This window comes from Panthera tigris, chromosome E1 (genome assembly GCF_018350195.1).
Source record: "Panthera tigris isolate Pti1 chromosome E1, P.tigris_Pti1_mat1.1, whole genome shotgun sequence".
NCBI lineage: Eukaryota > Metazoa > Chordata > Mammalia > Carnivora > Felidae > Panthera > Panthera tigris.
The window spans coordinates 34,263,105-34,287,845 of NC_056673.1; the positions used below are offsets into that span (position 1 = coordinate 34,263,105).

Below are 24,741 nucleotides of genomic sequence, written 5' to 3' on the forward strand. Positions count from 1 at the left end.
GGGGAGAGGAGGTGGGGCTGAGCCGCGAAAAAAGCTCGCGCCTGCAGTTCGCTCAACGTACGTGTAGAGCGCCTGCTGGATACTAGGCGCAGGGGCTGCCCCGGGGGCGGAGAAAGGCGATGTCCCCGCCCAGCTGAGACTTCCAGTCTGGCACCCGTCGGCGCCCGCCTTCTCGGGCGCCCGCCGACCTGAGCGCTCCCGGCGCCGCAGGTCGCCCAGGCTCCGCCCCCGGAGGCTCGCCGCCCACCGCGCGCCCCGCCCGAGCGCGCCCAGTCCGCGCGCCGCGGCCTCCCTCACCCGCGGGCCCTGCAGACGCCGTAGCAGCGCGTCCTCGTCGTCCTCGACGTCGCCGAACACCAGCTCCTCCAGGCACCGCTCCACGGCCGGCTTGTCCTCCTCCAGCGTCAGGCGGTTCTGCTGCCGGAGCCGTCTCTCTTCCTCCGCCGCGACTGCGATCGCAGCGGCCGCTGTGCTCGGCCGGGCCGGCGGTTTCCGCTGGGATGAAGGAGCAGCCTTTCGTGGCGGCCCGCCCGGCCCTGCTCCGGCTCTCCGGTCCGGCTTCATTCGGCTCTTCCGGCCCAGCCTCACTCCGGTTCTCCGGTCCGGTCTCGTTCGGCTTCTACGTTCCGGCGGCATCGTTGGGTTTGAGAAGAAACGCAGGCGCTCACGTGGAACCTCGCTGCGCGTGCGCCGAGACGGTTCGGTTTCCGCGGCCGCTGAGGCCCCGCGGGGTCGGAAGGAGCCTGCGCGGCCTGTTAGCACGTGACCGACACTCTCTCCCTACGTAACGCCCACTCCCCTCACCAACCCCTCCCCGTAGGGGAGTTCCTCCGGGAGGACCAATCTTCCGGGTGGAGGGGGAAGCGGCGTGACTGGAGTGGAAAATTTTTTCCAACACAACTTCGCGGCTGCAACTGATTGGAAGGAGCACAAGAAAGCCAGAGTATAGAGTGGGATGACTGAATCAAACTTCTACTTTTCTTCCTGACTCTTTAACCACTCGACTTCACACGAGCCGCGGTTGCCTTTCCCACCCCTTCGTCTTGGTACAGCCCTTGGAGTACGGAGCCTGCAGAGGGTCCCACGCTGGAGGAGAGAGAGAGGAGGGTATGTAGGGAAGTGGGCCAATCGGGGCGCGGGTCACGGCGCAGGCGCGCTGGGGAGGGAGGGCTATGCTAATGTTGTTGATATCCTGGGGCCACCCGAGTTAAAGGGGGGAAATCCGGGGGCTGCCGCAGCCGCCACCGGTCTGGGCCCAGCGGGGGCTCCCCTGTAGTCGCCGTAGTCCTGGGGAGAGGCGCCTGCCCCCAGCTCGGGGAGGGGGCGCCGCGGGCCCGGGGAGCACGGACAACCCCTACCCATGAGGCCCTGATGGAAAACACAAAGGATCTGGTGAGAGCCGAGCGCGGCAGCCGCTTTGTGTGCCAGGTGGGGGGGACGCCTGCAGCTCCCCGACCCCAGGAACCCCTGCAGCTCCCTGACCCCGCTCCCAGGCCTGCTTCTCCATCCCACGCCCCCTCAACCTCCAGAGTCCCCCTCCCCCTACCGGCCGTTAAACGATTCGGGGGGTTCCCCTCCCCCCACCCCTCAGCCCTGGACTCCGCGGGGTTCTCTCTGCTCCCTTCGCTCTTTGGAGGAAAAATTTTAGAAGAAAGTTTTTCTCTGCGTCCCGCCCCCCCTCCCCCTTCAGCCCTGGCTGGTGGGGGGAGGGAGACTGGGTTTGAGACTTTTCCTTTTTTAGCCGTCCAGGGTGGGAGAGTGGAGTCCTCACTTGCCCCGGGGGCGGGGGCTAGATTCGGGTGCTTTGCGGGGGAAGGTGCCTGTCCCCTCCGGGGCGAGTGCCGCGAGGCATTTCGCACGTGGAGGTGAAAATAGCGAAAGGGGGCGGGGTGGGCACGTGTGGGAGGGAGAGGTGGGAGTGGTGTTTTGGGCAGCAGCCGCCTGGGCCGCTTGTTTAAAAGGGTTCTAGGTCGATGGGCGTCTGGGACCGTTGCGTTCTCTTTTGTGAAATAAGAATCCTAACATTTCAGAGTCGGAAGAGACATTAGAGGTCACCCAAAGCAGCCGTCCCCTCTGCAGCCTCTCTGACAAGTGGTAGGTAGTCTGGCCTGTGCCTAAACCCTTCCCAAACCTGACCGCTCTCTGCCGCCCGGGAAAGCCCTTCCGCTTTTCCAGCCGTTCGTATCGTTGTTCGCCTGCCCCTGTTAGACCTTCCAGTCTCATTCATGCCCTTGTTCAGATGCTCCCTTTTTTACTTCTCAAATTTTCTCTCACATCCTCCTCACCCACCCACCGTTCATTGGCCTATATTTTGTGTGCCAGGAAAGAACAGCAGGGAAGTGGAGGAAGGAGGGTTTGGGAGATAGTGAGGGCCAGCTGAAAACTTTGCTGGGTCATTTTTCAGATGCACTGGCTTGCATGTCTGAGGACGGTTGATATTTTTCTACAGGAAGCTTGGGAATTACAGTCTGGGATTTCATGGCTGTTCTCTGTCACTAGAGTGCATCTTTTTTGTACTTGGAAAACTCAGCTTCATTCTCTATGTCTCCTCTCTCAAAGCACATTAGCTTGTTGCCTAAATCACTCTCCCTAAGGATTCCTCAGATTGCCTTTGGGGATAGTACTGAAGCTGTTAGAAGCATCTCCTGGTGCAGACGTGGTCAGAGCCACTCGCCCCCTCCCCCCAACTTTGACCTGTGTCTTCCTTTCCAACCGGGCTTCCTTTCAAGGCCCCTCCCTCGCAATGCTCTCGTTTCTTTGTTATTTTCTTGTGCAGTTCTTATACGAGATTTGGAGCACTTGCGTATTTGTTTACAGTTTGTATTAGTTTTTATGTTCTTCATTTTCGTGTATGCTGTTTATCACTCAGGAGCTGAGATAGTTCAGTTTCTGCTGTTGTCAGTTAACGTTTTCCTAATGTTGTCCTTCAATTGGTGAGCTGTGCTGCCCCCAAAAGTAGTTTTGTTGGCATTAGAATCTGCAGGGCACTTGTCATTCCTCTTCCTAATACAGTGAAATGGAGTCAAGACTATCTAAGATGTAGAAATAATGAATCTGGTGTAAAAACCAAAGAATAAATTTCCTTTTAAACTCCCAGTGCCCTGTTTAAAATATTGAAACATTTTTTTCTCTCCCCCTCTTCTGACTTAGAGACTCTTGCTGTGCTCTGCCATGCTTACTTAGACTGTTTGGTTTTTTTTTTTTTTCATTTGTTTACCTCAACACCAATGAGTGTTTAGAAAGAAAATAGCTGTCTTTTTTTGCACTCTTTCTCTGAATAACAAGTAGCTTCTATTTATATAGAACCCATCTCAGGGCTTCTGGGTGCCTTGTAAATTACGGTAAAACTCTTGAATAAGTATTTGTTCATAAGTATTTTATATTGGGCCATGTTTTTTAGCTTTCAAATTTTTAATTTTAATTTTTAGTTTAATCCAAATAGAGTTTGACATCTATTTCATCCAAATGTAGTCACTAGAATTTAACATGGAAATGAATACTAGGTGCTGAAAAAAGCTGACAGAGCTGTGTAATTCTGTCTTTAAAGTTTTAATTACTATGGAGTCCCAAGTTATTTTCCTGCTTGCTTTAAACATGAACTGTCATGACTTAAATTGACTTAGGAGACATTTGCGTTCTGAACATACTAGACAGGAACAACTGGTTTTATTTTTAAAGAAGACACTGTTGTATTTTTTTTTTTTTTTAATGGGTGGTTACATGTTGGTGTCTAAATCTTCCTGCAGTTCAGTTGCTTCTAGTCCCTGGAGTTGTTTGAAAATATAACATAGTAGTCAAAAGAAGGTAGAGCTGTAAGTTGCAAGTGAAAACAACATATTAATGTCATAAATACGAAACCACTAGATTACTGAAAGCCAAGAGTGCTCAGTGGTTTGAGTGACCACATTCTAAAATTAGACAAGTACTATTTTTTGGTTGCTCCTTATTTCTCAGTTTTCATCTTTAAAACGTTTGCTGAATAAGATGTAACCTATTCACGTTTATAATTTTAAGGTAAGCCAGTTAAAATGTAACATTAGTTTCAGGATTTCAAGTCCAAGAGAAAGATAAAAACAACGGGTCAGTAGACCAGGAAGGAGTTAAAATGGTTAAAGCAAGCTAAGAAATGCCTCCGAACACCAGAGTATTCTTAACTGTCAGACACTACTCTTAGTTTTATACAAATTTGCAGATTGGTTTAGATTTAATCATGATTTTTTCATGACCTTTCCCCCTGACATGCACACACACAAATGTAGACTTTTTTTCTTTCTTTGCTGGAACCGAGAAGAAAGGGTGGAAAGAAAGTAATTCCCATTTGAGTAAAGCATGGTTTGAGGTGGGATGAAGCGACACAGTAAGAGAGGCACTAGCAGACTAGGTTAGCGTTTCAGTTCTGCCACTGACTAGCTTCATAGCACTTGTCAGACGAGATCCTGTGCTCTGTTTGCTCATCCTCCTGTTGAAGGGCTGGTCTAGAATCAGCACTGTCCTACAGAACTTTGCGCAGTGATTGGAATGTTTTATACATGTGCTGTGCAGTATGGCAGCCGCTAGCCACATGTGGCTATCGAGCACCTAAATGGTAGCTAGTACAACAGAAGGACCGGGTATTTTATTTTGATTTAAGTAGTGTAAATTTAAATAGCCACAAGTCTGCCATGTTGGACACGCATATATAAAGAGTGTTTTCCAGGCTTAACTAATCATTAAAACCACCTCTTGTGGCCCTTGCAGCAATACAAAACCTCTCTCCTGATGGTTAGCATTCAGTAGGTGTGCAGTGGGGCCTCTGTTTTTAACGCATGCCCCAGAAACTTTTTCAGATTGATTAGGGAAACACTGCATTTGAATATTTCTGGGCTCCCTCCTAGTTCTCACTTCAGTGTTGGTAACTTAGAGTGTAGTTAGAAATGAGCTTCTGGGAAAAGTTGGCAAACTGGCCAGGCTCTCACTCTGCTGCTTCTGACCTGTGATCTTAAGTTGCTTAACCGCTTCAGTCTTCATCTTTCTCACCTGAATGTGGGCCGAGCTTCAGCGCTGCCTCAATCCCAAGATTTCTGTAAACCAGCCAGTGTATAAGAAACTGTAAGGTGCTATGAATGGTAAAGTATTAAGTATCCTCCCCAAATCCCTTTTTCTTTTTTTTTTTCACTGTTACCTATTACTACTCTTATTCTCATGGAACAGATTGTATGCAGTACTCATTACTTCAGTAATTTCTTGTTCTCCCAACTATTTCTTGTTCTCCGTAGTTGGCAGTCTGTGTGTAGGACATGCATAGTAAATCTAAAACATTTTTGTATTTCTGTTGCTTAGCATAATGATTTGTCTATATTGCTCAATAAATACTAGCTGATATGTCATCTATTGCTTTACTTTTAGACCTCAAAACTTTAGTTAGCTGGTTGCAAATTATTTTATACACCAATGAAATAATCCCCTTATGTACACATATGTGTTTAACCATATTTTAATTGTATTGTTATTAATACCCAATGGTTATTAGTGTTCAGTGATAATATATCTTTTGTACGACCTGCTCCAGATATATTTTCAAAAGATAAACACCAAGAAAATATCTTCTTACATCAGTGTTTTTATTAAGTTTTTTTTTTTTTAATGTTTATTTTTGAAAGAAAGAGAGCATGAATGGGGGAGGGGCAAAGAGAGAGTGAGGAAGACACAGAATCTGAAGCAGGCTCCAGGCCCCAAGCTGTCAGCACAGAGACCAATGCAGGGCTCGAACCCACAAAACGTGAGGTCATGACCTGAGCCAAAGTCGGACGTTTAACTGACTGAGCCACCCAGGCGCCCCTACATCAGTGTTTTGGGTTGTATCAAATCAACATCATGCTGTTTAACTTGTTTTTTGCCGTATTTGCATATTAATAAATGATCTCATTTGATTGCTCAAACTGCATTTGTACTACAGTCCCAGCCTTAGTATGAATTCTGTTATTTGTGATAGAATAGATAGCTGGTAATGATATTAAAGACCGTCTTGGCTACTGCATTTCATATTTAATTTTGACATGGTCATCTTATTTTTAATTAGCTTTTCAGGTTCATACTTAAGGATTCATAGCTTTCTTCTGAAGAACTGAAAGCCCATTCATGTGAATTATTTTATTTAATCATACATCCTTCCTGTGTGGTAAGTGATGTTTTCCTTGTTTAGAAGAGAGGGAAACTGAGACCAAAGTAATTGTTAACATCCCAAGTCTTAAGTGGTAGAACTAGAACTTGAACCCCAAAAGATAGAAATTTGTATTTCTTACATATCCAAGAGCAGCTTTCTTTTGTTCACTGTTGGATGTAGAATATTGTCCTCTCCTGTTATTCCCAGGGTACTTTTTAGTCTAAAAAGGTGATTCAGTATATTACTGCTTTCAGTATCCTTTTGATTGTATCATTGACATGAATTTATTCTTTCTCATTGAACTTGTGGAAAACAGAAGCCCAGTAATCCCAAGTCCTCACCGTTTATCTTCCTCCTAATAGTAAGCTGAGCAAGAATAAATGCATTTCGGTTTAGGCCAGTGAATTGTAGCCCTATGCCAGACAGCTTTTCACCTGATGGCAGAATGAGGAAAACCAGCAAGGGCTAAAGAGCTCTCTAGCTCCTACTGGGTCCAGTTATCATAGATCTCTTAACTCCTTTAGTTTTCACTTTGTGAGTTTACACACACAGCTTTCAAACGCAAGGTTTTAGGAAACTTACACTTCATGACTATAAAACCTAGAAAATGAGGTGGGCTACTGTACCCTGTTGGTTTGGATAATGGAGAGTTGATTAACTTATGATGAGTTTAATCATATTGAAATTAGACTATTACCTGGTTGTATATTTATCTGTGCTTGCATTTAGAATCTCAAATATTTTCTGTAAAATTTCTCCTAGAAAAGTTTTATAATTCCTTTGTAGACTTTATAGGGAGAGAGGTTCATCAGGTGACAGTTACAGTAGGGAAATGAAATTCTGCTGTGATTTGTCACTCCTGCTTACGTTTTGTCACTACAAAAACCTTGTTTTATTTTTTTCACTACAGAAGTATTACACATTTTTTGTTTAAACAAGGAAAATGGGGGCACCTGGGTGGCTCAGTTGGTTGTACATCCGACTCTTGATTTCAGTTCAGGCCATGATCTCATGGTTGTGGGATCAAGCCCCACGTTGGACTCCATGCTGAACGTGGAGCCTGCTTAAGATTCTTTCCGCCCCCTCCCCCCCTTTAAAAAAAAAAAAAAAGGAAAATGAAAACCATAGAAAAGTTAATAATCCTTCCATCCCATTCTCACCCTGTTAATAGTTTAGCTGTTCCTTCTAGGATCTTCCTAAATGCATATACAAACAAACATAGATCTATCAATCTGTGCACATACCAGCATATATTGTTTCTTTTAATAAAAAGTGAGTCATGCCATTCCTACGTGCAATTTGCTTTTTTCCTCAGTACTTTACCTATTAGTATTTATTTCCCTACTGGTGGTTAGATTGCCTCCAGTTTCTCACTGCTACATTATTGCTGCAAGAAACCTTTTTCCACACAGATTCTTGTGTCCTTTGAGTATTTCTGAAGGACAGATTCCAAAAAGCAGAATTACATGGTCAAAAGGCATACTCCTGTTTTTGTAAGATTTCAGAAATAATGTCAAATTGTCCTCCAAAAAGGTGGCATAAGTTTTCCCTCCTATGAAGGGTGTGTCAGGGCTGTTTCACACATACATTTGCCAATGCCAAATATCATCAACCTCTCCATTTTTACCAGCTTAATGAATTTTAAGAAGGTGATTTACACTTCATAGAAATTGACCTTTATTTTTATAAGAATAATACATGCGCCTAATGTGAAACCATGGTAAAAGTGCCCCCAAAACAGCGTCCTTTATAACAATCTCTTTCTCTTCCCAATATAGCTCTCATGAAACAAGTCCTTTTAATTCTTTAGCTTTTTCACCTAGAATGTATCTCCATGATTCTGATTAGGCTTATATCACCCAGTGTATGAATCCTAGATATTTTGACTTTCTCTGTGGTGAGTGAGGAGTTTTCACATTTGCCCAAATACCAAGTAACATATTCTCCCACGGGCAGTTTCCCATCACCTTACACTCAAGGTCTCAAATAGATAGTAAACAAATGAACATGATTTTTCAGTTTCATTTTGAAGAGCAAAGTGCTAAAAAAAAAAAAAAAAAAAAAAAAAAAAGGCACACTACTGGAAATAGTTTTATTTGATCCTTGTTATCTGTGCTTACAGAAGTTAGCTGACAACGATAATTAAAGGGAAGAAAGAGAGAAAGCAGGTTAAAATTTAACATAGGTTTAAGATTATTTTCTTGATTCATGTGGCTAGTGTTCATTTTAGCAGTGTGACCTTGGGCAAGTTGCTTAGCCTATTAGAGCCTCTGCTTCCTCATCTGTAAAATGGGAGTAATAACATTTATGAGGATTAAATGCATTACTACACATCAAGTGCTTAGAATGTGCCTGCCACATACCAAGCATCTTGTATGTATTGTATTAATCATAATAGACCTTTACAAATCACTAGTAAAAACAATCCAGTGAGGGATTTCTATAGAATTTAAAATAAACTCCCATACAGCAAAATGTGCTTCTGAATCAGATTTGATAAATATGGAGAAGACTTACTCTGTAAAACTGTTAGGTGATACAAAAAGTGAATCTGAGGGGCGCCTGGGTGGCGCAGTCGGTTAAGCGTCCGACTTCAGCCAGGTCACGATCTTGTGGTCCGTGAGTTCGAGCCCCGCGTCAGGCTCTGGGCTGATGGCTCGGAGCCTGGAGCCTGTTTCCGATTCTGTGTCTCCCTCTCTCTCTGCCCCTCCCCCGTTCATGCTCTGTCTCTCTCTGTCCCAAAAAAAAAAAAAAAAAAAAAAAAAAAGTGAATCTGATGAGGACAAAGTGTTTCAAAAAATGGCAAAACCAGTATTTCTAAAAAGGAGTAAATATGTATGTGTAAACTTCAGTTTTGGAGAACAGTGGCAGCAGCCTGATCCAATTTCCCCACCCACCTTTCTATAAATCTATATAAAGCCAACAAAGAGTACATGTCAATCAGACACCACTCATGCCTTTAGCATTATTAATAAGCAGGTTATCAGGGGCGCCTGGGTGGCTCAGTCGGTTAAGCAGCCGACTTCAGCTCAGGTCAAGATCTCGCGGTCTGTGAGTTCGAGCCCCGCGTCAGGCTCTGTGCTGACAGCTCAGAGCCTGGAGCCTGTTTCCGATTCTGTGTCTCCCTCTCTCTCTGACCCTCCCCCGTTCATGCTCTGTCTCTCTCTGTCTCAAAAATAAACGTTAAAAAAAAAAAAATTTTTTTTTTAAATAAAAAAAAAAAAAGCAGATTATCACAACCTTCAGATTACCTCTAAGGGAAATAATCAGATTCCAGGAGCTCCTTCTGCCAAGTCCTGCGGGATGTGAAGAATGAGAGAGAGAAGGCTTAATGGTTTTAATGGGTTCAGTGATAGGGTTTTAGGCCATGGAACACTTAGATGAAGCACAGAGTATCGCTTCCAAAAGAGAAGACTCCAACACTAAGTTCCAAAATACTGAACACAGGTTTGAAATTTGGTAGTTTGCAGCTTCAGCCATGGAGAAGAGCTTGAAAGTAACCAGTGCCTCGTAGGGAAGAGGTGGAGACATGGCAGTGAAGAGAAAGAAGGAAAAGGAGAAACTAACAACTCTTACAGAAAAAGAAAGAGAAAGTAAACATAGGAGTGTTCTGGAACCAGGAACCCTTGACCATGAAATAAATAGAAATAGGAAAGAGTGGAATACATGCAGACAGAACTATTGGAAAAAATAATGTGAATCAGAACATCTCAACTAATGAAAATCTTCCTCTCCCCCACCCAGAAAAACGCAGAAAAAAATTGACACAACACTCAAAATGAAATAAAACGCCGTCAAACCATTGGTTAGAGATACAAGGAAAAGAAAACCATGATTCAGAAATCTAAAACTAAGAAAGGAAAAAGGAAAGAAAGGAAGAAATAAAATCAGAGTAGATTACACTTAGAGAAAAGAAGAAGAAATCCTATCGGATGAAGACTGAATTATAAAGTTTTCCCCAAACAGTAGATTCAAAGGCAAACATAATGAAAGAGATTGAAGCAAAGCAGGAAAATGGTCAAGAGAATGAAAATGAAATTCTTTTCTAACTGATACTTTAAATGGAAGAGGGGTCCAAAAAGTAACATGTATTTAGTGTCCCTCAATAAGGAAAAAGAATAGGGGCACCTGGACTGGCTCAGTTGGTAGAACATGTGACTCTTGACTTCAGAGTTGTGAGTTCAAGCCCCATGTTGGGTGTAAAGATTACTTTAAAAAATAAAAATTGGGGGGGGCACCTGGGTGGCTCAGTCGGTTAAGCGCCCAACTTCAGTTCAGGTCATGATCTCATTACCATTCATGAGTTTGAACCTCATATCAGCCTCTCTGCTGTCATCACAGAGCCTGCTTCAGATCCTTGATCTCCCGCTGTCTCTCTCTGCTCCTCCCTACCTGAGCTCTCTCTCCCTCAAAAATAAATATTTTTTAGAAAAAAATCTTTTAGAGGCGCCTGGGTGGCTCCATTGGTTAAGCATCTGACTTTGGCTCAGGTTGTGATCTCACAGTTCATAAGTTCAAGCAAGCCCTGCATCGGGCTCTGTACTGACAGCTCAGAGCCTGGAGCCTGCTTCAGATTCTGTGACTCCCTCTCTCTCTCCTCCCCCACTTGCACGTGTGTGTGTGCAAGTGCACTCTCAAAAATAAACATTGGGGGGGAATTTTTTTAATAAAATCTTTAATAAAACCATAATCAAGAAAACTTTCTGGCTATAGAGATCTAGGTCTATAAATCAGAAGTTCATACCAGAAGGTGAACTGCAGGCTGTGTTTTAGTAAAGCTGTATGAGTTTAAAGAAACAGAAAAATTCTCCAAGCTTACAGGTAAAAGATGAAGTACCTTACAAGGTCTAGAGAATTCAACTGGTATCACCTACAAAGCAAGACAATAATGTGGTAGCAAAAGGAAAGAAAATTCTAACCAAAGATTTTATATCCAGTCAACTGTCTTTTGAATGTCAAGACTATAGAAAACGTTTTAAACACTGACAAGAATTTAGAGAATACTGTTCTCAGGAGCCCTTCCCAAGGAAACTTAAAGGATGAGCTGCATCTAAAAGAGATATTTGGGAAATTTTCTGCAAAAAGTTTGACAGTATTTTCCATGTCTTTTTGAACTAAGGTTAAAATCAGGAGTAGGGGTGTAGGTAGCAGAATGGTGTACATAAATGTTACAGGATCTGACAGTGGAAAGAAGGGAGCTAAAAAAACTAGGAGGGAAAAACTAGAGTAACACTATTGACTGTAGGTTAACTATTACAAGGGATTAAAATGATACCATTTGAAGCTGAAAAAAAAGGTTAGGTAAGAAAAAGGATACATGGAAATATGAAAGAGGGAGGGGCGCCTGGGTGGCTCAGTCGGTTAAGCATCCAACTTCAGCTCAGGTCATGATCTCCTGGTTTGTGAGTTTGAGCCCCGCATCAGGCTCTGTGCTGACAGCTTAGAGCCTGGACCCTGCTTCAGATTCTGTCTCCCTCTCTTCCCCACTCAGGCTCTGTCTCTGTCTCTCTCTCTCAAAAATAAACATACATTTAAAAAAAGTTTTTAAAGAAATACAAAATATTCAAAGGTAAGCATTAGAAAAAAATAAATAAACCTTTCAAAACACTGCAAATTTAATTTAAAAGGCCAAAGAAAACCATCATGAAAAATCATGTGATGAATGTTCCATAATGCACATAGTAATTATAACAAAATAATATGACAGAATTGAAATCAAACATACCAGTCATATCAGTAAGGATTCCCTCACCAATAAAAAGATTTTCAGATTAGCTCAAAAATCAAATCCCAACAAACTAATCTATGTCAGTTATATAAGAATAAAATCAAAATTTAACTTTATAACATGAGATCTTTAAAACAGCGAAAAATAAAAAGATGGACAAAGGTAAACCAAGCAAATAGAAGTAATATGAAAGCAGGATCGGCAGTGCTGATACCACACTAGAAGTCAAACCAAAAAGCATTAAATGACAAAGGAGGATAGCTTGTAATGCTAAAACCCATAATTCATAACAAAGATACAATAGTTCTATACCAAATACAGCAACCATCTTTATAAAGCATAAATTATGAGAAATGCAAATCATAAAAAGCACTTTAAGTTGGAGATTGACACTGAACACAGGATAGGTACAGTAGACAGAAAGTAGGACTATAAAAGATCAAAACTTAATGAGGCAGATTTTCCAGTGTATCTGCATCCTAGAACCAGAATACTGTACATCCTCTCAACCACAAAATATTCACAAAAATAGTTTATACATTAGGAAAACATTAGTAGGTCCCATATAAGAAAACAAAAAGCAAAAGGACATTTCCACTTCGAAATTTAGAAGCCTTCTGTTGTATGTTAGAAAGCCTTGTACGAGAATATTCATAGAGACTTTATTCAAAGTAGTCAAATCTAGATGGAGAATGGATAAACAAATATTGTTAAAGTGCAGTATTAGTAAAAAGCAATGAACCAATCATATGTGTAATAATATGCATAAATCTCAAATATGCTGAAAAAAATACTATGTTGAGTGAGCTAAATTAGTTATAAAAATGTCCGTGGTGTTATATTCTATTTAAATAAATATATGCAGGGACACCTGGGTGGCTCAGTCGGTTAAGTGTCCCAACTTCAGCTCAGGTCATGATCTTAGAGTTCGTGAGTTCGAGCCCCGTGTCGGGCTCTGTGCTAACAGCTCAGAGCCGGGAGCCTGCTTCAGATTCTGTGTCTCCCTCGCTCTTTGCCCCTCCCCCATTTGCACTGTCTGTCTCCCAAAATAAATAAACATTAAAAAAATTTTTTTTTAAATAAGCATATGCAAAATTAACCAGTAGTAATAGAACTTTAATGGGGGAGGAGAAGGATTGACTGGGAAAGGACATGAGGGTGCTTTCTAGAGTGACAGAAAAATTCTGCGCCTTGATACACATTCAGAATTATTCCTCAGTCAAGGAAAAAACCTCTTGGGTACAAGGAGTATTGTAAACAAGTTACAGAGTTTCTAAAAAATTATGATAATGAAAATACTGCATATACAAATCTATGAGATACATGTAAGGCAGTGAGCAGAGGAAAATTCATAGTCCTAATTCTATTGTATTAAAGAACAAAATTCGACTGAGTAATTTTTTAAAAATCTTACAGACTTTATTTAGCAGTTGATAAATTGGCCAGCATCCAATCTAGCAGATAGAAAGGAGCTCCAAATTGCTTTACAAAGCAAGAGATTTTTATAGTAGACCAAAGTGGAAGCAGGAACAAGGAAGTTACACTGGGCATTTTGCTGGTTGGTTTTCTTACTGGAGCAAAGGGAAGTATTAGAGCTGGGTCAGGCAATGTGTGTTGAGTGGGTGAGCACTGATAGTTTACATAAGCCTGCCTTTTTACACAGAGGTGAGCATAGAAACTTGGTTACTAAATCTTGATTTACTGAGATGGCTTAGCCAGAGCAAATCTTAGGCCTTATTGGGTTATTTTGTTTATTTATTTTTTTTATTATTATTGTTTTTGCTTTTGTTTTTTGAGAGAGAGGGAGAGTGCACATGTGTGTACATGCAGGGGAAGGACAAAGAGAGAGAATTCCATGCAGGCTCTGCGCTATCAGCACAGAGCCTGACTTGGGGCTCAAACTCCAGAACCATGAGATCATCACCTGAGCCAAAATGAAGAATTGGACACCTAACAGACTAAGCTCCCCCCCGGGTGCCCGTAATCTGGTTACTTTGTCACAGTAAAAACAAAAGAGTGAAAATAAGTAATTCCCAGCTCAGAAAGGAAAAAGAACAAAAAAAGTAAGCCAGAAAAAAAGTGGGGTGGGTCAACTGGTGTCTCAGTCAGTTAAGCATCTGACTCTTGATTTTGGCTCAGGTCATGATCCCACAGTTGTGGGATCAAGCCCCATGTCAGGCTCTGGTCTGCCTGCGTGGAGGCTGCTTTAGATTCTCTCTCTCATCCTCTCTCTCTGCCTTTCCCCCACTTGCACACATGCACGCTCTCAAAAATAAGTACTAAAAAATACGTTAAGATATGGGTAAACTTTTCTATACACTGGTTCTAAGAAAAAATTTTCTAAGAGTCAAAATCAAGTTGCAATAAAAGTAGTGATAAATATTACTGTGTTTACAAAATTAATTTCATGACCACTTTATAAGCAAAATAAAATTTTGCCATATGTTACAAAGGGTCAATTCCTAAATACAAAGAACTTTGAAAAAAATATTTAAAAGACGAAAAACCAGGGGCGCCTGGGTGGTGCAGTCGGTTAAGCGTCCAACTTCAGCCAGGTCACGATCTCGCGGTCCGTGAGTTAGAGCCCCGCGTCAGGCTCTGGGCTGATGGCTCAGAGCCTGGAGCCTGCTTCCGATTCTGTGTCTCCCTCTCTCTCTGCCCCTCCCCCGTTCATGCTCTGTCTCTCTCTGTCCCAAAAATAAATAAAAAAAACGTTGAAAAATAAAATAAAATAAAATAAAATAAAATAAAATAAAATAAAATAAAATACGAAAAACCCTAAAGATAAAAGGACAAAAGAACACACATCACACAGATGCAGAAAAGAAGATATAGAAATGGCTCTGTGTAAAACAGCTGAGCACATCTTGGTGGTTAATACCATTCCCCACTGAAAAGAATGAGAGCTCCTTGGAGAAATGGTTGATTTCAGGGCTGGAATAATGTAGGTACAAAATGATCCTGGAATATTTTGATATGCCAGAAAGTCAATACTCAAAAGTTGATTGTATCATGTGAAAATGATGCAGGAGCAAGTTCAAAAGAATGCGTGTAGTTTGATGGGCACCTGGGTGGCTCAGTCAGTTGGGTGTCCCAACTCTTGATTTTTGCTCAGGTCATGTTCTCGCAGTTCATGGGATTGAGCCCCAATATCAGGCTCCACAATAACAGCACGGAGCCTGTTTGGGATTCTCTCTCTGCCCCTACCCACCCCCCCCCCAGCAAAATAAATAAAAGAAAAATTTTTTAAAAAGAATCCATGTAGCTGAGTATGGGATAATTTGAGCTCCAAAATAAAATAGGACAGTAGTGAATTATAAACCACTGGGGAAGAAAAGAAGTATGAGTTGATACTGATAATAAAGGTAGGTAGGTAGGTAGGTAGGTAGGTAAACCTAAGGAGAAGATGGAAGAATTTTATGCTGACTGGTAAAAGAGTACTAGAATTACAAAATCATTTTTCAGCCATCACAGTAATGTTTGGTTTGGCAAGAGCTATTGGACGTTAAATTTAGGGATGGGATTGGGTGGGGTGAGATTTCAATGAGAAAGAGTATTCACATACTTTAAAATATGTCTACAATATTGCTTGCTAGTTGCAAGGAGAAATATGATAAGTACTGTGTAAAATTTCAACACCTTGAAGAATGATTAAAATTAGCATCAGCGATGAGGAACAGATAGGCATCTTTTGCCTCTAGATGTAATATTCTGAGAAGGTTATATCACTTATGTAGTATTACGGGGATACATAACCTGATCTAATGAGGAAACATGAGCCTCAAATGAGAAACATGAGCCTCAAATGAGAAACAGTCTATTAAAAAGGTGGGGAGGCAGGGCGCCTGGGTGGCTCAGTCAGTTAAGCATCTGACTTCAGCTCAGGTCATGATCTCACAGCTTGTGAGTTCGAGCCCTGCATCGGGCTCTGTGCTCCCGGATCCTGCTTCGGATTCTCTCTCTCTCTTTCTCTCTCTCTCTCTCTCTCTGCCCCTCCCCTGCTCACACTCTGTCTCTCTCTCTCAAAAAGTAAATAAACACTAAAAAAATTTTTTAAAGGTGGGGAGGGAGCCTGCATTATTCAAAAGTAATCTTCCAGATTGAAGAAACTAAGCAAACAAATACGATATGTGATCCTGGAGACTGAAAGGAAGAAATGCTATATAAAGGACATTATTGGGTTCACTGGACTTGTGGATGGTAAAATGGGGGAGAATATCACATTAATGTTAAATTTCCTGAAGCTGATACCTATGCTGTAGTTATGAGAGAACAATTTTATTCTTAGGAAATGCATACTGAATTTGGGGAGGACAAAAAGATGTGATCTATGCAACTTACTCTTAAATGTTTTAGTAAAAGTCAGTATATCTAGAGAGAAGAATGAAACCAACGAGGCAAAATGTTAGTCGTTGGCAAATCTGAATAGAGTACACAGGATTTCACTGTACGATTTTTCCAACTTTCCTAGAAGTTTGAAGTTCTTTCCAAGTAGAAAGTTTAAAAAAAAGAAAGACTACACAGACATACCATTTTCATCTGTTATATTGGCAAAAAGAAATCACATGCTGAGACTGTAGGGAAACACACACTCTCACTGTTGCTGATGCAAATGCAAAATGGTAAAATTTCTGTGGGAAGAAATTGGGTAATACCTAACTAAATTACATATACATTCACTCCTCTACCCAAAGAATATATTCTGAAGGTGATCCTCAGTTTTAAAGATATACATAGGTTCACACATGCATAAGTTCATTCATTGCAGCAGTATTTGTAATTGTAAAACATTGAAAACTGTCCAAAGAAGATAGAATAAACATACACACAGTGGAGTACTGTGCAGTTGAAAAAAGAATGAAGATGTCTGTGCACTGTGAAATGGAATGATTTCCAGGATATATTTCTAAGTTAATAAAAGCAAAGGACAGAGAAATTTAGCATGTGGCCTTTTCTATAAGAAAGAAGGAATAAGAAAATATACCTATTTACCTTTTCAAAACACACAAGAAGGATGAACCAGAAAGCAATAAAGTTGGTGACCTGCCTACAAAGGTGGATGGTGAAGCAGGGAAGGAGCAACATGTTTCCAAGTTACAACTTTTTATATAGTTCTTTATCTTTGGAAGCAAAGCCATTTTTTTAGATAGTCTCCAGAAATGAAATTAATTCAATAAGGATGGCAGGGAAGACTAAAAACCAAAGTCAACTTACTTCAAATCATTAACAGTCACATTGAAGGAAGGAGAAAATAATCCAAGTAACTTTTTTTTTTTTAATGTTTATCTTTGAGGGAGACAGTATTGGCGGGGGGCAGGGGGTGGCGGGGAGGCAGAAAGAGAGGGAGACACAGAATCTGAAACAGGCTCCAGGCTCTGAGCTGTCAGCACAGAGCCCAACACGGGGCTCAAACTCAGAGATCATGAGATCACGACCTGAGCTGAAGTCGGACGCCCAACCAACCAAGCCACCCAAGTGCCCCCCAAGTAACTCTTAATACTCTGTCCTTCAGTTTAGGGAGATAGAACTACAAAGAAATTCTGGACTCATAAGTTTGTTTGTTTGTTTGTTTGTTTTTAGCAGTAGTGCTCCTGAAACTATTTAAATGTATGAAAGAATTGAGCAAATAGGTACATGTAATTTGGGCGGGAGCCAAGGTTTTTACTGTGGCAGAAGAGAGATACAAATACAGATATGGGAAAATAAAAAGTCCTGTGGGATGGGTTGGAATTGGAGTTACAGGGGCGCCTGGGTGGCTCAGTCGGTTGAGCGTCCGACTTCGGCTCAGGTCACGATCTCGCGGTCCGTGAGTTTGAGCCCCGCGTCAGGCTCTGGGCTGATGGCTCAGAGCCTGGAGCCTGCTTCCGATTCTGTGTCTCCCTCTCTCTCTGCCCCTCCCCCGTTCATGCTCTGTCTCTCTCTGTCTCAAAAATAAATAAATGTTAAAAAAAAAAATTAAAAAAAAAAAAGGAATTGGAGTTATAAATATGAATTCATGATATTCTAAGGTACATGTGTGTATTCATACGACATGTCACATGCATATATACACGTATATCTACACATGTGTATTCCATCTCTGCCTACCGGAGGGCCCAGAGACAGAGGTCTCAATAGCAATGACCATGTGGAGTACGTACATCTTTATTTCTAATACTCTCCACTAAAAGAAACCAAGGCTCTTTGGAGGAATGGTTGATTCTAGGCTTGGGACAGGAAAATTAGTATATGCTTGAATATCTTGCTATTCCAGAAAGGAATTGCTGAAACAATGATAGGGGCTTGTCAGAATGACACAGGAGTCAGCTTGATGGGGCTCCCATCGGCTAAATCTGGGACAGTTTGAGCTTGCAGATAATTAAGGACTATCATGAATTATAAATTATAAAAGTAGTAATCCATGAGTTGATGCCCTTAATAAGAAAAAAGAGGGGCACCTGGGTGGCTCTGTCGGTTGAGCGTCCAGCTTCAGCTCAGGTCATGATCTCACGGTCCGTGAGTTCGAGCCCCGCGTCGGGCCCTGTGCTGACAGCTCAGAGCCTGGAGCCTGCTTCAGATTCTGTGTCTCCCTCTCTCTCTCTGCCCCTCCCCTGCTCATGCTCTGTCTCTCTCTGAATCAAAAATAAATAAACATTAAAAAAAAATTAAAAAAAAGAAAAAAGAGAGGGGTCTTCCCTATAGAAGAATGCCAGCTGAAACTATGAAGAAATTCTGAGCCTGGAAAGTCATAGGATTGGGCAAAAATCCTCACTGAGTATTCAATCTATAGTGAAATTTTGCTGAACAGAATATTTGCATGGTCTTTAAGTATCTCCTTGCAGATTGCTTACTAAAAGGGAAAATAGTAAGACAACAATGGAGAACCAGACCACACCTACACCAGGACTTCAAACGTATCATCACCGGTAAGAGGCAGGTGGAAATCACGTAATCTGGATTTGCTACCCTGAGAGCATCAGTTAGATGGTATTTCAACTGGAGATATACAACCTGAGAGAAAAACCTCCAACCCTGAAAGAGGAAATACTTATTTTAGAAAAGGAGAGGGAATCTATGTGGAAGAATTCCAAATTATTTTTGTGGATGCGCCACTGTCAAGAGGGAGCGTAACTCCCTACTTCGGAAGTGTGGGCTTCACAAAGCCACTGTACTTGTGAAAAGTACAGTATGGAAAGGGGTTAGGAGTAATTTTGTAACCTGGGAAACCTGAAAAAATACTGCTTCAGGTAGAGGTTGTCAAGGTCAATACCAAGAGTGATGACTCAGGTTAATAACGTGTTTCTTTGTATAATTGGATACAAAGGTTACTGCACAGTACCTCTGATCTTTTTTCAAAAAACAACCCCAGTCTGGTCATTAGAAAATTAGGAGACAAATCCCAGTGGAGGATCATTCCACAAAATACCTACCAGTACTCCTCAAAACTGTCAAGGTCATGAAAAACCTGAAAAATTGTCACAGCCGAAAGGAGCTTAAGGGGACATGAAAACTAAATGTAATGTGGGATCTTGGAATAGAAATAGAACATTAAGTAAAAATGAAGGAAATGCAAAAATAGTTTGCATTTTCTATAATTTTATATAAATGGGAGTCATACAGCATGTGCTCTTGTCTGGATTTTCATGCAGTGTGATTATTTTGAGACTTACTGCTGTTGTATATATCAATTCATTACTTTTTATTAAGCTGAGCAGCAAGATGGAATCACTATATGGATATGCCATAAGTTGTTTATTCATTCACCTGTTGATATTTGGGTTGTTGCCAATTTTGAGCTGTTTTGACCATTCCTGTGTGTGTGTGTGTGTGTGTGTGTGTGTGTACATGTGATATATGTGTTTTTATGTGGATGTATCTTTTCATTTATCTTAGGCAAATAGAAATGCTGTGGGTAGTTGGTGGTGTATATTTAACATTTTAGCAAACTGCTTTTCTGAAATGCTTTTATAGTATTTTACCTTCCCATCTGCAGTGTTTGAGAGTTCCATTTGCTGCCTAGACCATAGAGGGTTTTTTATTTTTCTATTTTAGGCATTCTGATAGATGTATAAGAGTGTCTCGTGGTTTTAATTTGCATTTTCCTAATGACCAGTGATGTTGAGCATCTTTTCATGTCCTTATTTGCCATCCATATATAAATGAATTGTCTGTTTAGATGTTGTGCTTTTTTATTTTTTAATTGGATTGTTTCAGTTACTGAGTTTTGATAGTTCTTTATATTTTTTTATTTTATTTTCAAGTTTATTTATTTTGAGAGAGAGAGAGAGAGAGAGACAATGCGTGTGCACGTGCAATAGGGAGAGGAGCATAGAGGGAGAGAGAAAATCCCAAGCAAGCTTGGATTGCACAGAGTCAGACCTGGGCCTCAATCTCATGAACCGTGAGATCATGACCTGAGCCAAGACCAAGAGTCTGGCCACGTAACTGACTGAGCCACCCAGACACCCCTTGATAGTTCTTTATGTATCCTAGATACCAGTCCTTTGTCAGACACACGTGATTTGCAAATATTGTTGTCCAGTCTGTGGCTTGTCTTATTCTCTTAATAGTAGCTCCCTAGGACCAGTTTTTAATTTTAATAAAGTCCAGTTTGTCAATATTTTTCTTTTATGGATCTTATGTTTTGATGTCATACCTAAAAATTTTGTGCCCACCCAAGGTCATGAAGATTTTCTCCTATTTTTTTTCCTAGAGGTTTTATAGTTTTAGTTCTTACATTTAGGTCTGTGTCCCATTTTGAGTTAATTTTTGTACATGTGAGGTATGGATCAGAGTTTGGTTTTTGTTTTGTTTTTTTAATTTAGTAATGTATTGATCCAACACCTTTTGTTGAAAAGACTTTTTTCCACTGAATTGCCTTCTTGTTTTTTTCTTTCTTCTTTTTACTTTTTTTTTTTTTTTTTTTTTTTTTGAGACAGAGAAAGACAGAGCATGAACGGGGGAGGGTCACAGAGAGAGGGAGACACAGAATCTGAAACAGGCTGCAGGCTCTGAGCCGTCAGCACAGAGCCTGATGCAGGGCTCGAACTCACGGACTGCGAGATCATGACCTGAGCCGAAGTCGGACGCCCAACCGACTGAGCCACCCAGGCGCCCCTCTTTCTTCTTTTTAATTGTTTTTTTTGAATATAGTTGACAGTGTTACCTTGGTTTCAGGTGTACAGCATTCAGCTTCTCTATACATTGTGCTGTGCTCGCCATAAGTGTAGCTACCATCTGTCACCATACAATGCTGTTAATTGATTTTTCACCGTTGTCAAATATTAGTTGACCGTACATGTATGGCTCTATTTCTGGGCTCCGTTCCCTTCTGTTGATCTGTTTATCTATATTTTATGTCACAGTAGTGCAGCTTCATGATGCACCTTGGAGAGGAAGTATTAAGTGTTTCAACTTTGTTCTTTTCAAATTTGTTTTGGCTCTTCTAGGTCTTTTGCAGTTCCATATGAATTTTAGAATCTGCTTGTTGATTTCCACAAAAAAAAAAATCTGCTGTGATTTGATTGGGTCGTGTTGAATCTGTAAATCAAGTTGGGGAGAATTTTTTTTTTTTAAGTTTATTTATTTACTTTGAGAGAGAGAGAGAAAAAGCATGAGTGGGGGAGGGAGGGAGGGAGGGAGAGAGAGGGAGACAGAGAATCCCAAGCAGGCTCCATGCTGTCAGCACAGAGCCCAACACGGGGCTCAAACCCACGAAACCACAAGATCATGAAGTGAGCCAAGATCCAAGAGGTGGACGCTTAACCAACTGAGCCACCCAGGCACACCAAAATATCACTTAACGTTATTGGTTCTTCTGATCCATGAACACTATGCATCTTCCCATTTATTTAGATCTTTCTTTAATTATTTAAGCAACGTTTAGTAGTTTTCAAGGTATCAGCCTTGCACATCTGTTGCCAGATTTATCTCAAATTATTTCTTTTTCTTTTTTTAAGTAGGCTTCACGCCCAGCGTGGAGCCCAATGTGGGGCTTGAAGTCACGACCCTGAGATCAAGACCTGAGCTGAGATCAAGAGTCGGATGCTTAACCGACTGAGTCACCCAAGCACCCCTTATTCCATATTTTTTTGATGCTTTGTAAATGGTATTTTCTAATCAATCTCTGGTTGCTTGTTGCTAATATATGGAAATATGGTTGATTTTTGTATATTGACATTCTATCCTGTATCCTTGCTAAGCTCACTTAATATAGCCAAGCAGCTCTTTGTATTATTTTATCAGATTTTCTACAGTGTTGTCTGGGAATAAAGATTTATTTATTACTTTTTTCCCCAATCTGAATTCCTTTATTTCTTTTTTGCCTACTACATGGTCTTAGAATCTCTAGTACACTATTGAATAAAAGTAGCAAAGGCGGATACACTTATCTTGTTCCTGGTCTTAGAAAACATCCATATTGTCACCATTAAATATGATGCTAGCTTTAGGACTTTCCTAATGCTCTTTATCAGGTGAGGAAGTTCTTTCCTATTCCTCTTCTGCTGAGGGTTTTTTTTTTTTAATCAGGAATAGATGTTGGATTTTGTCAAATGCTTTTTCTGCATCTCTTGAGATAATCCTATGGCTTTTATTTATTTATTTTTTAGGCTTAATATAATGAATGTATTGATTTTCTTTCTTTCCTTTTTTTTTAAGTAATCCCTATGCCCATCTTGGGGCTCAAACTCAGGACCCCAAGATCAAGAGTTGCATGCTCTACCTACTGAGCCAGCCAGGTACCCCATGAATGTATTGATTTTCAAATGTTGAATTAGCTTTGCGTTCCTGGAATAAGCCCACTTGGTCACTTTTATTATTATTATTATTATTATTATATATTGTTTGATTTAGATACTAAAATTTTGTTAACATTTGCATACATGAGGGATATTGTTCTGTAGTTTTCTTATAAGGGCTTTGTCTAGTTTGGGATCAGTAATGTTAGCTTCAGAGAATGAGTTGAAAACTAGCCTATATTCCAGTTTTCTGAACAAGTTGCTATAGGGGTTTTTTAATGTTTATTTATTTTGAGAGAAAGAGTGCACCTGGGTTTGGAGCAGAGAGAAAGAAAAAGAGAATCCCAAGCAGGCTCCATGGTGTCAGTATAAACCCCAAGGTGCGGCTCCATCCCACGAACTGTGATACCACGACCAGAGCAGAAATCAAGAGTCAGACGCTTAACTGACTGAGCCAACCCTGGTGCGCCAGTAGTATTTTTTTTAATTTATTTTTAAATTTTTTTTATTTACATCCAAGTCAGTTAGCATATAGTGCAACAATGGTTTCAGGAGTAGATTCCTTCATGCCTTTTACCCATTTAGCCCATCCCCCCCCCCCACAACCCCTCCAGTAACCCTCTGTTTGTTCTCCATATTTAAGAGTCTCTTCTGTTTTGTCCCCCTCCCTGTTTTTATATTCTTTTTGCTTCCCTTCCCTTATGTTCATCTGTTCTGTGTTTTAAAGTCTTCATATGAGTGAAGTCATATGATTTTTGTCTTTCTCTGACTAATTTCACTTAGCATAATACCCCTCTAGTTCCATCCATGTAGTTGCAAATGGCATGATTTCATTCTTTTTGACCCCAGTAGTAGTTTTTAAGTAGACTTCCCCGGTGAAGCCATTTGGGCCTGGGGTTTTCTTTGTGTGAAGATTTTAGTTTCTTTATTCAAATTATTAGAGCTATTTACCTATTCAAAGAACCAACTTTTGCTTTTATCTTTTTTTGTTCTTATTTCATTGATTTTTTTCACTTGAAACATTAAGTATAGATTTTCCAATTATATATTTTTGCCCTTGAAAAGTTTGAAGGCCTTGCTTTCAATCCTGTTGTTGAAAAGCCCACTGATATTCCAGTCCCCCCCCCCCCGCTTTTTTTTTTTTACATGGCATAGTGTTTTTCTTGAAGCTTTTAGTATCTTCATTGGCAGAGTTCTGTAATTTTTATAATGATGCACCTTGGTGTAGTTTTGGTGTTTGGGCGAGGCTTTTAAGTCATTAAGCTGGGCTTCCTTGGTCTTAGTATAGAAACTCTGTTTTTTGATCCTGGAAGTGTGTGTGTGTGTGTGTGTGTGTGTGTGTGTTTTCTTTATATAACTTGTTTCTCATTCTCATGTATATCTCTATGCTTTGGGTTTTGGTTCTTCTGGATTTAACCCTTATTTTTTCTCTTATTTTCTAGCTTTTTTGTCACATGTACACACTCCACACACATGCACTCGTGGTTTTTGAAAGATTTCCTTGGTTTTACTGTCCATTTATTGAAGTTATTGTTTTGCCTTTTCTGTTTTTAAATTCCAAGATCTTGTTCACCAGTAGTATCCTACCCTTATGTCCCTGGAGAATTAATTTCATTTTTTGAAGTTTTCTTTTGGTCCCTGCCTTACTTCTGTTTCCTTATAGATTATTTTTTCCTGAGGGTTTGTTTTGGCCTTTCACATTTTTTTTTTAATTTTTTTTTTTAACGTTTTTTTATTTATTTTTGAGACAGGGAGAGACAGAGCATGAACAGGGGAGGGTCAGAGAGAGGGAGACACAGAATCTGAAACAGGCTCCAGGCTCTGAGCTGTCAGCACAGAGCCCGACGCGGGGCTCGAACTCACGGACCGCGAGATCATGACCTGAGCCGAAGTCGGATGCTTAACCGACTGAGCCACCCAGGCACCCCTTGGCCTTTCACATTTTTAGAGGTCTTTCTCAAATGGTAGGTGATCCTCACTTGTCTATTCATATCTAAGGATTAGTTACTAAGCAGCTGATTGGACTGAATGAGCTGGAGGTTAAGCTTTTTGACTAGTGAGATTCACTGTGGCAATTAATCCTTTTTAAAAAAATTTTTTAATGTTTATTTTTGAGAGAGAGAGAGACAGTGTGAGTGGGGAAGGTGCAGAGA

The 24,741-nt window shown here is 40.9% G+C and overlaps 2 protein-coding genes across 16 annotated transcripts in view; one reads left to right on the forward strand and one right to left on the reverse strand.

Annotated features, from left to right (window-relative positions):
• UTP18 (UTP18 small subunit processome component) overlaps positions 1 to 721 on the reverse strand; it is a 42,001-nt gene extending 41,280 nt beyond the window's left edge. For all 3 annotated transcript variants that reach the window (XM_042967723.1, XM_042967722.1, XM_042967724.1), the window contains exon 1: positions 298 to 721. In XM_042967723.1, the coding sequence (XP_042823657.1) occupies positions 298 to 636 (339 nt within the window). In that variant the 5' untranslated portion in view covers positions 637 to 721. The remainder of the gene's footprint in view (positions 1 to 297) is intronic.
• MBTD1 (mbt domain containing 1) overlaps positions 655 to 24,741 on the forward strand; it is a 71,924-nt gene continuing 47,837 nt past the window's right edge. For 3 of the 13 annotated variants that reach the window (XM_042967709.1, XM_042967710.1, XM_042967711.1), the window contains exon 1: positions 1,149 to 1,392. In XM_042967709.1, the coding sequence (XP_042823643.1) occupies positions 1,372 to 1,392 (21 nt within the window). In that variant the 5' untranslated portion in view covers positions 1,149 to 1,371. Of the gene's footprint in view, positions 1,108 to 1,148; positions 1,393 to 1,696; positions 1,866 to 2,030; positions 2,095 to 6,058; positions 6,158 to 22,546; positions 22,589 to 24,741 lie in introns of those variants that run through there. The other 10 variants (XM_042967719.1, XM_042967712.1, XM_042967714.1 and 7 more) reach the window with 9 other exon arrangements.